The sequence below is a fragment of the Hemitrygon akajei genome, chromosome 11 (genome assembly GCF_048418815.1).
Source record: "Hemitrygon akajei chromosome 11, sHemAka1.3, whole genome shotgun sequence".
In the NCBI taxonomy this organism is placed as follows: domain Eukaryota; kingdom Metazoa; phylum Chordata; class Chondrichthyes; order Myliobatiformes; family Dasyatidae; genus Hemitrygon; species Hemitrygon akajei.
The window spans coordinates 74,011,550-74,025,219 of NC_133134.1; the positions used below are offsets into that span (position 1 = coordinate 74,011,550).

General features: G+C 51.4%; 1 protein-coding gene across 1 annotated transcript in view; it reads right to left on the reverse strand.

The window, feature by feature from the left end:
• Window positions 1-11,951: 11,951 nt before the first annotated feature.
• LOC140735722 (metaxin-1-like) overlaps window positions 11,952-13,670 on the reverse strand; it is a 59,461-nt gene continuing 57,742 nt past the window's right edge. The window contains 2 exon segments of the mRNA XM_073061142.1: window positions 11,952-13,016; window positions 13,241-13,398. Coding sequence (XP_072917243.1) covers window positions 12,799-13,016; window positions 13,241-13,398 — 376 coding nt within the window. The 3' untranslated portion in view covers window positions 11,952-12,798.

Consider the following 13,670-nt stretch of genomic DNA (forward strand, 5'->3'; position numbering starts at 1 on the left):
CAGCCTTTCCTTCACCCCGTCACCATCTGCCCATCACCCACATATTTTTCCCCTCCCACTGGGTCCCTCCTCTCCCCATCTCCCTTTTCCGGTTTCCTGCTCTCTCTGATTCCACCATCTTTCATCTGTCACCTCCCAGCCTCTGTCATTATTCCCACTCCCCTCCTCGATCTGTCCATCACACCTCCTCAAATGGATCCACCCAACACCTCCCAGCCTCTGTTGGTATTCCTACTCCCCCTCCTCCATCTGCTTAGCACCCACCCCCTCCCAACTGGATTGACATTCCCAGGTTTTGTTGCTATTCCTACTCCCCCTCCTCCATCTGCTTATCACACCCCCCCACCAGATCCACCCATCACTTCCCGTCCTCTGTCACTATTCCCACTCCCTCATCCTCATCTGCCTATCACACCCCCAGCCCCTGCTCCCTGCTTCTTTTTCCTTCTGCATTCGCTCCGCGTATCACCCACTGGGTCCCCTTCCCCCCTACTGCTCCCCTTTGCTCTTCTTCTCTCCTCTATTTGCTTCCTCTCCTATCAGATCCTACTATTCCAGCCCTTTGTCACTTCCACCTGTCACCTCCCAGCCTCTCTCACTATTCTGCTCCTCCCTCACCCGGACCCACGTATCACTTGTTCCACCTCGTTCAGCCTAGACAGGCGGGTCTGTGAGAAGAAATACCTAACACTGCTTACAAAATTCTTAAACAGTCCCCTTCTTCCCTGAAAAACTATGCCTTTTACTATTTAACGTTCTTACCCTGGAGAGTAAGATTTTAACTATCTACTTTATCTTTTGGCTAGAGTTGTTTTATAACCTTCTCTCTGATCTCCCCTCAGCCTCTGACACTCCAAATGAGGGGTTTAGATAGGGTAAATGTTAGCAGGTTTTTCCCACTGAGGTTGGCGAGACTGCAACTAGAGGTCATGGGTTAAGGGTGAAAGGTGAACTTTAATGAGGACCTGAAGGGGAACTTCTTCACTCACAGGGGGTTGAGAGTGTGGAACGAGCTGCCAGTGCAAGTGGTGAATTTGGGTTTGATGTCAACATTTAAGGGAAGTTCGGATAGGTACATGGATGGGAGGGGTATGGAGGACTGTGGTCCAGGTGAGGGACCAGACACAGTAATAGTTTGCCATGGACTAGATGGGCTGAATGGCCTGTTTCCATGCTGTTGTGTTCTATGGGGATAAATGTACCTACAAGAACACACAATACATACCTAAATCAAAAGCCTTGGATGAACCAGGAGATTCGTAGTCTGTCGAGGATTACAGCAGTCATGTCTAGCAATCCAGGACCATACAGGTCCTGATGAAGATGGCAGAGTTTGTCATCAAAATGTCATCAATACCTATACCTGGCTGGAAGCCTGGGGAGTTTTATTAGTCCAGATATGACTTCAGGAGGCCTGTCTCAAGAGCAAAGGAACAATTCTGAACGAGGTTGGAGACGGACTCGGATGCACATCAGCTCTGTCAGGATTTGCAGGCCATCTTCCTACAAAATGTAACCTAGCATCATGAATGGCCGTGATGCTTCACTTTCAATAGACAGTAGGTGCAGGAGTAGGCCAATCAGCCCCTTCTAGCCAGCACCGCCATTCACTGTGATCATACACAATCAGTACCCCATTCCTGCCCTCTCCCCATATCCCTTGACCCCGCTATCTATAAAAGCTCTATCTAACTCTCTCTTGAATGCATCCAGAGACTTGGCCTCCACTGCCTTCTGGGGCAGAGCATTCCACATATCCACCACTCTGGGTGAAAAAGTTTTTCCGCATCTCTGTTCTAAATGGCCTACCCCTTATTCTTAAACTGTGGCCTCTAGTTCTGGACTCGCCCATCAGCAGGAACATGCTTCCTGCCTCCAGTGTGTCCAATCCCTTAATAATCTTATATGTTTCAATCAGATCCCCTCTCATCCTTCTAAATTCCAGTGTATTCAAGCCCAGTCGCTTCAATCTTTCAACATATGACAGTCCCGCCATTCCGGGAATTAACCTTGTGAACCTACGCTGCACTCCCTCAATAGCAAGAATGTCCTTCCTCAAATTTGGAGACCAAAACTACACAATACTCCAGGTGGGGTCTCACCAGGGCCCTGTACAGCTGCAGAAGGACCTCTACTCCTATATTCAATTCCTCTTGCTATAAAGGCCAGCATGCCATTAGCTTTCTTCACTGCCTGCTGTACCTGCATGCTTGCTTTCATTGACTGATGTACAAGAACACCTAGATCTCGTTGTACTTACCCTTTTTCTAACCTGACTCCATTTAGATAGTAATCTGCCTTCCTAATGATTTCCACACCTTTTACACTCACTTTGAAAAGGAGAATAAAACTTCAGTTATGCGGATCCCTGAAGCACCTGGTGACCCTGTGATCTCTGTGTCAGGCGCCAAAGTCAGGCTGTCTTTCAAGAGGTTGAACCTTGGTAAGGCGACAGGCCTCGATGGAGTACCTGGTAGGGTTCTGAAAACATGTGCCAACCTACTGGAAGGGGTGCTCAAAGATATTTTCAGTCTCTCATTGCTACAGTCAGAAGTTCCCACCTGCTTCAAAAGGGCAACAATTATACCAGTGCCCAAGAAGAGCAGAGTGTGCTGCCTTAACGACTATCGTCCAGTAGCACTCACATCTATGGTGATGACATGCTTTTGAGAGGTTGGTAATGGCTAGAATCAACACCTGTATCAGCAAGGACCTGGACCCACTGCAATTTGCCCATCGCCACAATAGGTCTACAGACGGCCTTGGATCACCTGGGCAATGCTAATACTATGTGTCAGGATGCTGTTTATTGACCACAGCCCAGTGTTTAACACTATCATTTTGATCGAAAAGCTCCAAAACTTGGGCCTCTGTAACTGAATCCTCAACTTCCTCACCAGAAGACCACAATCTGTGCGGATCGGAAATAATATCTCCTCCTCGCTGACAATCAACGTTCTGCTGTTGAGAGGATGTGTGCTTAGTTCACTACTCTACTCTCTCTACACCCATGACCGTGTGGCCAGGCACAGCTCAAATGCCAGCTATAAATTTGCTGATGATATAACCATCATTGGTAAAATTTCAGATGGTGATGAGCAGGCAAGATACACCAGCTGGTTGAGTGGTGTCGCAGCAACAACAACACACTCAATGTCAGTAACACTGAAGAATTGATTGTGGGCTTCAGAAAGGCTAAGCTTAGGGAATACACACCAGTCCTCATCGAAGGATCATCAGTGGAAGTGGTGAGCAGTTTCAAGTTCCTGGGTGTCAACATTTCTGAGGATCTGTCCTGGGCCCAGCACGTCGATGCAGCTACAAAGAAGGCACGACAGCGGCAGTATTTCATTAAGAGTTTGAGGTGAGTTTGTATGTCATCAAAGACACTCTCAAATTTCTACAGATGTACTGTGGAGAGCATTCTAACTGGGTGCGTGACAATCTGGTATGGACCATCAGGGAGGAGGTACAGGGGCTGGAAGGCACACTGAATAATTCAGGAACAGCTTCCCCTCTGCCACCCGATTTTGGAAAGGATGTTGAACCCATGAACACTACCTCACTACTTTTTTTCTTCTTTTCACACCTCTTACTTAAGTTAACTTTATGAAATGGCAGAGGAGACTCGATAGGCAAAATGGTCGAATTCTGCACCTATATCTTGTGGTCTCCTACTTGCTGCAATTTACAGTTTTATTATGTATTACAATGTACAGCTGCCACAAGACATCAAATTTCAAGACAGGTCAGTGATATCAAACCTGATTTGATTTTGACTATGAAAACAATCCATGTTTGTCCAATCACAAACAAGAGAAAGTCTGCTGATGCTGGAAATCCAAGCGGCACACACACAACGCTAGAGGAACTCAGCAGGCCAGACAGCATCTATGGGAAAGAGTACAGGCAAGGTTTCGGGCCGAGACCCTTCGGCAGGACTGGAGAGCAAAAAGACGAGCATTCAGAGTTAGAAGGTGGAGGGAGGGGAGGAAGAAACACCAGGTGATAGATGAAACTGGGAGGAAGTGAGGGGTGAAGTAAAAAGCTGGGAAGTTGATTGGTGAAGGAGATGCAGGGCTGGAGAAGGGGGAGTCTGATAGAGAGGTCAGAAGGCAGGGAGGGGGTAGGAGCACCACAGGGAGGTGATGGGCAGGTTGTGAGAGAGGGAATAGTGAGGAGTGGGAGGCAGTATTACTGGAAGTTTGAGAAATCGATGTTTATGCCATCAGGTTGGAGGCTACCCAGACAGTTGCTCCTCCGGCCTATGTGTGGCTTCATTGCGACAGTAGAGGAGAACGTGGACTGATATGTCGGAGTGGGATTAAACTGGGAGATCCCGCTTTTTCAAGTGCATGGAGTGTAGGTGTTTGGCGAAGCGGTCTCCCAATCTACATTCACGGATATACAGGAGGCCACACCGGGAGCACCGGACACAGTTAATGACCCCAACAGACTCACAGGAGAAGTGTTGCCTCACCTGGAAGGACTGTTTGGGGCAGTGAGGGAGGAGGTGTAAGAGCAGGTGTAGCACTTGTTCCATTTGCAAGGATAAGTACCAGGAGCGAGATCAGTGCGGAGGGATGAATGGACAAGGGAGTCATATAGGAAGTGACCCCTGCGAAAGCAGAAAGCGAGGGTGTGGAATGTGCTTGGTGTTGGGATCCAGTCGGAGATGGCGGGAGTTTCAGAGAATTATGTGCTGGGCTCAGAGGTTGATGGGGTGGTAGGTGAGGATGAGGAACCCTATCCCTGATGCAGTGGTGGGAGGATGGGGTGAGGGCAGACGTTCGCAAAGTGGAAGAGATGCAGTTGAGGGCAGTGTTGATGGTGGAGGAAGGGAAGCCCATTTCTTTGAAAAAGGAGGACATTTCTTTCATTCCAGAATGAAAGGCCTCATCCTGTGAGCAGATGCAGTGGAGACAGAGGAATTGACAGAAGGGGTGGCATTTTTACAAGTAGCAGGCTGGGAAGAGGTATAGTCCAATTAGTTGTAATAGACATCAGTAGATAAGCTGTCTCCAGAGATAGAGACAGAGAGATCGAGAAAGGGGAGGGAGGTGTCAGAAACGGACCAGGTAAATTTAAGGGCAGGATGGAAGTTGAAGGCAAAGTGGATGAAGTCGATGAGTTCAGCATGGGTGCAGAAAGCAGTCGTCGATGTAGCGTAGGACGGTCGCCAGTGGAGGCTCGGAACGCAGACTGTTCCACGTAGCCAACAACCAGACAGGCATAGCTAGAACCCTTGTGAGTGCCCATGGCTAAACCTTGTTTTTTTTTTAAGTGGGAGGAGTGAAAGGAGAAATGATTTAGAGTGAGGATAGATTCCGCTAGACGGAGGAGAGTGGTGGTGGAGGGGAAGTGGTTGGGTCTGTTGTCCAGAAAGAAACGGGTGTAGAGGGACTGGACATTCATCATAAAAGTATGATCGAGGCCAATGAATCTGAAATCATCGGTTAGATCCAGAGCGTGTGAAGTGTCACGGATGTGGGTAGGAAGGGACTGAAGCAGGGTCGAGGTGTGCTGATGTGAGTTCAGTGGGGCAGAAACAATGGGTCTACCCGGACAGACAGGTTTGTGGATCTTGGGATTGGTGGCGGTGGATGGGAGATCCCCAGAATTAATAAGGTCGGTGAAGGTGCGGAAAACAATGGCCTTGTGCTCCTTAGTGGGACCCTGTTCTAGGGATGTCATAACCCAGTCCAGCACCCTCTCCAAACATCCTTTCTGTAATGCGGCCATCAGAACTCGGAGATGATTTGAATTGCCTGCCGTCACGTTTGCGGCCTCGCCCAGCAGGCGGCAGCATTGACCCTTCTTCAGCCGGACACGGTGAGATCTTCAACGCGAGAGATTCTGCAGATGCTGGAAACACGGGAGGAACTCAGCAGGTCAGGCAGCATGTATGAGGGGGGAAAGCAAGCAGTCAGTGTTTCGGGCCGAGATGTCAACTGCCTATTCCTCTACGTCCATAAATGCTTCCTGACTCGCTGAGTTTCTCCAGCATTCAGTGCGTTGCTCTGAATTTCCAGCATCTGCACAACCTTCTGCGATGATAAACTGGACTCGAGTACCGGTTTCACTGTGTGTGTGGGGGGAAGAGACCTGTAACTTCACCCCTCTGCTGTAGAACCCACGGAGGTCGGAACTGTCTCAGTGAATCCATTCCCTGGGAAAGTCTATAGCAAAGTTTATGATCTGATTAGGGATAGTCAGCATGGCTTTGTCAAGGGCAGGTCGGGCCTTACAAACCTGACTGAATTCTTTGAGGATGTAACAAAACGCATTGATGAAGGTAGACCAGTAGATGTAGTGTATATGGATTTCAGTAAGGCATTTGATAAGGTTCCCCATGCAAGGCTCCTTCAGAAAGTAAGGAGGCATGGGATCCAAGGGGACATTGCTTTGTGGATCCAGAACTGGCTTGCCCACAGAAGGCAAAAGGTGGTTGTGGATAGTTCGTAGACCAGTGGTGTGCCTCAGGGATCTGTTCTGGGACCCCTACTCTTTGTGATTTTTATAAATGACCTGGATGAGGAAGAAGGGTGGGTTAGTAAGTTCACTGATGACCCAAAAGTTGGGGGTGTTGTGGATAGTGTGGAGGGCTGTCAGAGGTTACAGTGGGACATTGATAGGATGCAAATCTGGGCTGAGAAGTGGCAGATGGAGTTCAACCCAGATACGTGTTAATAAGTCAAATTTCAAGACAGAATATTAATGGTAAGACTCTAGTCAGTGTGAAGGATCAGGGAAATCTTGGGGTCCATATCCATAGGACACTCAAAGCTGCTGAGCAAGTTGACAGTGTTGTTAAGGTGTATGGTGTGTTGGCATTCATCAACTGTGGGAGTTCAAGAGCCGTGAGGTAATGTTAGTTATACAAGACCCCACTTGGAGTACTGTGCTCAGTTCTGGTCACCTCATTACCAGAAGGATGTGGACACTAGAGAGAACGCAGAGCAGATTTACAAGGATGTTGCCTGGATTGGGGAGCATGCCTTATGAGAATAGGTTGAGTGAACTTGGCCTTTTCTCCTTGGAGCGACAGAGGATGAGAGGTGACCTGATAGAGGTGTACAAGATGACGAGAGGCATTGATCGTGTGGATAACCAGAGGCTGTTTCCCAGGGCTGAAATGGCTAACATGAGGGGTCATAGTTTTAATGTGCTTGGAAGCAGATACAGAGGGGGGTGTCAGGGTTAAGTTTTTCACACGGAGTGGTGGGTGTGTGGAATGCACTGCCAGCAACGTGGTAGAGGTGGATACAATAGGGTTTTTAAAGAGACTCTTTGGAGCTCAGAAAAATAGAGGGCTATGTGGCAGGGAAATTCTAGGCAGTTTCTAGAGTAGGTTACAGGGTCGGCACAACATTGTGGGCCGAAGGGCCTGTAATGTGCTGTAGATTTCTATGGTCTGTGTGTGTGAATAAGAATCTGCTCTGGTGTCCAATCTGTCAGGGCTGGCAGACTTTAAAAGGAAGTTATATAAATGTTTCAAAATTGGAATAATGGAAAATTTATAACAAAACCGTTTAACCCATGGCCACGAACCATATAACCATTACAACACGGAAACAGGCCATTTCGGCCCTTCTAGTCCGTGCCAAACGCTTACTCTCACCTAGTCCCACTGGCCCGCACTCAGCCCATAACCCTCCATTCCTTTCCTGTCCATATACCTATCCAATTTTACTTCAAATGACAATACTGAACCTGCCTCTACCTCTTTTACTGGAAGCTCTGTTCTACTGCCTCTACCACTTCTATTGGAAGAACTGTTCTGTTCTCCCACTTCTTTGTAACCCAGTCTCCACAGATTCAGATTCATGCACTTCTCAATGTGAGACCTCTCAGATGGTTGGGATTGACCATGTATGTCAATCGGTACACAAGCCAGGGAGAGCAATGTTACCCACGCAGCAGGCTCCTCCTCTCCTCACACCCGGTGAACCCAAAGGAACGGCAGAGACCGATTCAGTTTGTCACAGGAGTTGCCAGTCAGTGTTGAACTCAACGCTGAGGGAATCCAGCTCCAGAGTTTTCCTTGACATTTACTCCTGAAGCCTTCCACATGGCAAGGCAGCGGAGATTTCAGATCAGAGTTTCCCTTCTCTTAGATGAGCTGCCAACCACAGCTGATGAGCCCCGTCTGCCCGAAACGACTGGCTTAAAGGTGCCAGTAATCCGCCTTTGGCTCTTCTCCTGTCAGTAGAAACGGCTAAGCCACACGTGAAGGCCAGGAGCCGGACTTGGCTGCCAGAGGCTATTTGAGACGCGCGCCATTGGGAGAATCTAATAGGTAGTGGGAGCTCGTACATATCACCCCCACCCCTGCTATGACAACCTTAAGGAGCTTTATACGTTATCACATCTGTCGAGACATACAGTGAACTGCAAAGTTGCGTTAAGAAACATCCACAGGAGGGTGTGCTGAGCTCTAAGTGTCACCAACGTAGCATGCATGTCCACAGTGTTCAGCCGAACACCACAAACAAGACAGCAAGCCCCTTTCCCATTCACCCCCTCACACACCAAGGCAGGCCTCCAACCCCAGGACCGTGTGCAACCGCCTACACCAGCCTACAGGAAAGAGTTCAGAGATAACTTACACAAGCACATTGCCGGGTCTGGAGGACGTCAGTTGAACACATATTGGGTAGTTTAGGACTTTATAGAAGACTGGGGGAGATTTGATAGAGATATACAAAATTATGAGGCGTATAGACAGGGTAAATGTAGGCAGGCTTTTTCCACTGAGGTTGGGTGGGACTACAACTAGAGGTCATGGGTTAAGGGTGAAAGGTGAAAAATTAAGGGAAACGTTCACCCAGAGGGTTGAGAGTGTGGAATGAACTGCCAGTGGTGCATACGAGCTCGATTTCAACGTTGAAGAGAAGTTTGGATAGGTACATGGATGGTAGGGGTATGGAGGGCTATGGTCCGAGCGCGAGTCGATGGGAGTAGGGAGTTTAAAAGGTTCAGCGTGGACTAGATGGGCCAAAGGGCCTGTTTCTGTGCTGTACTTTTGTTAGATTTCAGTCCTCGTCCCTGGATTTTTAGACTCACAACTTCAAACTTTACCCCTTTGACCTCTGGACCTCGACTTAATCACTTTGTGGGTTTAAGTGAACTGTATAAGCAGCCTTTTCCTTTTGTTCAGTTGGAAGTTCTTCACCTGCACACCCCCATGTTCTACTCCCACATTGGGAAGGGGGCAATTTATATCAGGTGATTAATAAACCGGCGCCGATTTCATTAAGATGTGGAGCACCCAGGGGATCGTCCGCTGAGGTCAGGATGGAACGCGGGGCCTCTGTTGTTGTAGGGCACCGGCTGTGCCCCCCAGTACGGGAAGTTAGGATCGAACCCTTTTCCTTGGTAAAAGAAGTCACCTTCCAGCACAAGGTCTGCAGTGAATATTGTGGACACTGCAAGACACCCCAAAATATTAATCAGGAAATGATACTGGACAAAAATGTAACAGATGTCATTGTTGAAGACCAGAAGCTAAATATATTATTTTTTTCTTGAGGTTTGTTGCTACTAGGGAAGAAAGCTGAACAGTTAAAACAGTTTCAGAAACAAGAGGTCAGTAATATAGTGCGAATAATCATTGGTAGTTCTATGAAGGGGGAAATGTGATTAATAGCAGAGTTGTCTAAAACTGAAGAAACAGGGTAGGAGGTAAGAGTTTTGGATGAAAAAAAATTCTTCCTCGAATCCCCCCCACAGACACCGAGTTCCTCCGGCATCCCCGTGTGTCCCCCCCACAGACACCGAGTTCCTCCGGCATCCCCGTGTGTCCCCCCCACAGAGACCAAGTTCCTCCGGCATCCCCGTGTGTCGCCCCCACAGACACCGAGTTCCTCCGGCATCCCCGTGTGTTCCCCCCACAGACACCGAGTTCCTCCGGCATCCCCGTGTGTTCCCCCCACAGACACCGAGTTCCTCCGGCATCCCCGTGTGTTCCCCCCACAGACACCGAGTTCCTCCGGCATCCCCGTGTGTCGCCCCCACAGACACCGAGTTCCTCCGGCATCCTCGTGTGTCCCCCCCACAGAGACCGAGTTCCTCCGGCATCCCCGTGTGTGTCCCCCACAGACACCGAGTTCCTCCGGCATCCCCGTGTGTCCCCCACAGACACCGAGTTCCTCCGGCATCCCCGTGTGTCCCCCACAGACACCGAGTTCCTCCGGCATCCCCGTGTCCCCCCCCCCACAGACACCGAGTTCCTCCGGCATCCCCGTGTGTCCCCCCCACAGACACCGAGTTCCTCCGGCATCCCCGTGTGTCCCCCGACAGACACCGAGTTCCTCCGGCATCCCCGTGTGTCCCCCCCACAGACACCGAGTTCCTCCGGCATCCCCGTGTGTCCCCCGACAGACACCGAGTTCCTCCGGCATCCCCGTGTGTCCCCCCCACAGACACCGAGTTCCTCCGGCATCCCCGTGTGTCCCCCACAGACACCGAGTTCCTCCGGCATCCCCGTGTGTCCCCCCCACAGACACCGAGTTCCTCCGGCATCCCCGTGTGTCCCCCACAGACACCGAGTTCCTCCGGCATCCCCGTGTGTCCCCCCCACAGACACCGAGTTCCTCCGGCATCACCGTGTGTCCCCCACAGACACCGAGTTCCTCCGGCTTCCCCGTGTGTCCCCCCCACAGACACCGAGTTCCTCCGGCATCCCCGTGTGTCCCCCACAGACACCGAGTTCCTTCGGCATCCCCGTGTGTCGCCCCCACAGACACCGAGTTCCTCCGGCATCCCCGTGTGTCCCCCCCACAGAGACCGAGTTCCTCCGGCATCCCCGTGTGTGTCCCCCACAGACACCGAGTTCCTCCGGCATCCCCGTGTGTCCCCCACAGACACCGAGTTCCTCCGGCATCCCCGTGTGTCCCCCACAGACACCGAGTTCCTCCGGCATCCCCGTGTGTTCCCCCCACAGACACCGAGTTCCTCCGGCATCCCCGTGTGTCCCCCACAGACACCGAGTTCCTCCGGCATCCCCGTGTGTCCCCCACAGACACCGAGTTCCTCCGGCATCCCCGTGTGTCCCCCACAGACACCGAGTTCCTCCGGCATCCCCGTGTGTCCCCCCACAGACACCGAGTTCCTCCGGCATCCCCGTGTCTCCCCCCCCCCCCACAGACACCGAGTTCCTCCGGCATCCCCGTGTGTCCCCCCACAGACACCGAGTTCCTCCGGCATCCCCGTGTCTCCCCCCCCACAGACACCGAGTTCCTCCGGCATCCCCGTGTGTCCCCCCACAGACACCGAGTTCCTCCGGCATCCCCGTGTGTTCCCCCCACAGACACCGAGTTCCTCCGGCATCCCCGTGTGTTCCCCCACAGATGCTGCCTGACCCGCTGGATTCCTCTAGCATCCTATGTTTTCTTTTGCGTCTGTCTGTCTCCTCTAGTACAGAAAGCCGAGCCGCGTGCTGGAGGCTGCTGACCAAGAGCTAGTACTGATGGGTGGGCCAAAGGGCCTGTTTGCATGCCGTGCGATTCTGAGCTCTGATGGTGGGTCAGCGGGACACGTGTTGGCTCAACAGAGCTGCGGTTTATGACCGGCGGGTGCCAAGTTACCCAGCCTGGAGCCCGTACAGTTGCATTATTTCCTGCTGCTACAACAACTGTGGCAGCGCAGTAACACGGTGGTTAGTGCATCACTCCACAGCGCCAGCGCCACGGGTTCAATTCCTGCCGCTGTCCGGAAGGAGTTTTACATTCTCCCTTCGCTTCCCCACCACTTTCCAAGGAGGGAGGTTAGGGTCAGTGAGTTGTGGGCATGCTACCCAGCCCAATCCTCACTGATGTGATTTGAATTGAAGCAAGGGATGGATTTCACTATGTGCTTCCATGTGACAAATACAGTTAATCTTTAAGTTTAGGAGAAAAGGAAGAAACTGGGACACAATGACCACCACAGAACCCAGAGTCAACGTCGGCTCAGTAAACAGTAGGTGTTTTAATTCCCATCACTCCAAATACATTGTCCACACTCTCCAACGTCCCTGTGCATTCGCTGCCTGCCGACTCCCTCCCCACCCTCGTGTAAATGCGTCGTTCTGTGCTGGCGGCCTCCGACCAGCGGCAGAGTGTGTCGGCACCGCAGATACGTTTACCCTGGCCCACGTACGAGGCTCGGGGGCTGAGCGGTACTGGGATAACTCTCCCTTAGCAACCCGATTAAGCTAAACCTGCAGCATTTCCCCCCCATTGGGGGGCCACAGGGTTGAACATCATCGTCACCCTCCCCAAATGCCCTCACCCATCCAGGATACCACACCGGTACAACGGCTGCATGCAGGAGGATTTGAACTCTTGGTTCTGAACTCAGTCAGTTCGTGTGCCAGTCCATGTGACTTTGCAAAGTGATGACAGTCTAAACGTTTTATTGGGGGGGGATGATGGCAGGGGTAGGTTTCTCTTTACACGGAGTAGTGGGTGCATAGGGCGGTGGGCAAGGCAGATACATTAGGGGCATTTAGGAGACTTAAACACGCGAATGATAGAACAATGGTGGCCCATGTGGGCGGGAAGGGTTAGATTGATTGTGGAGTAGGTTATAAATTCGGTACAATATCGTGGGCCAAAGGTCCTGTCCTATTGTATGTTCTATGAACTGTGGCAGAAGAATTTAAGACCCTGAGCTTACCAAATGATTGAACCTCCAAATAATATTGTATCCTGTAAATATACCGACAATCGGAGTTTGAGCTGGACCACTGGCATTATGCCCAGGACAGTGTAGGCGGTGACAGGGCATCCTTCTCACCACCTGCCCGTCGCCGCCTCACTCCCCCTCCTCCTCGTCCTCCAGGGGAGACTGCTGCCTGAGCGCGTTGTGGGGAGACACCCGCTGGATGGAGAGGATCCCACTGAGGAAGGCGTATCCCAGCATGGCCGAGAGCCCCACCAGCACCGACAAGATCTGGTTGCGCCTCTTGTGGGGGTCTTCCTCGGAGTCTGCCGGGCTATTCCGGGACGTCCTCCTCGAGCTGTTCTGGGGGTCTGAAAGCAGGAGATGAAAATGAAAAGGTAGACCAAGGTGGCCTCAGCAGGATGCGCAGCAACAACAGAGAGGGGGGAGGTAGAGGGGGAGAGGTGGAGAGAGAGAGGTAGAGTGGGGGAGGTGGAGAGAGGGTGGGGAGATGGGGGGGAGGGGGAGGGGGAGGGGGAGAGGAGAGCGGGGAAAGGGAAGGGGGAGGGGGGGAGAGAGAGACAGAGAGGGGTACCTGAGCTGTCGTCAGGGAAGTAGAGGCCAAGGATGGAGGTGCAAAGGGAGCAGAGGTTGTCCAGTGAGTGCAGGTGCTGTTGCAACTTGCCATTGGGGAGTTTTGCCTTCAGTAGGGGTGCCAAGTGGCCAAACACTATTGCGTCCAAGGAGCTGGGGCTGAAATAAAATGGTGGCACGTCAGAAGAAATGTCGACAGAACAAAGCTGAAAGCTGGAACTACTCAGGCTACATCTGTGGGGAGGAAAACAGATTTTGCTGTGTTGGCGCTGGAAGTGTAACCCCCAGCACATCCTCAGACGGCATTGGTTACTGCACCGGTGATTAGTGTTCGATTCCCTCTGCAAGAAGCTTTACATTCTCCCTGTAACCACAATCCAAGGACATACGGGTTAGGGTTAGTGAGTCAGTGCCAGAAGCACGGGGACACC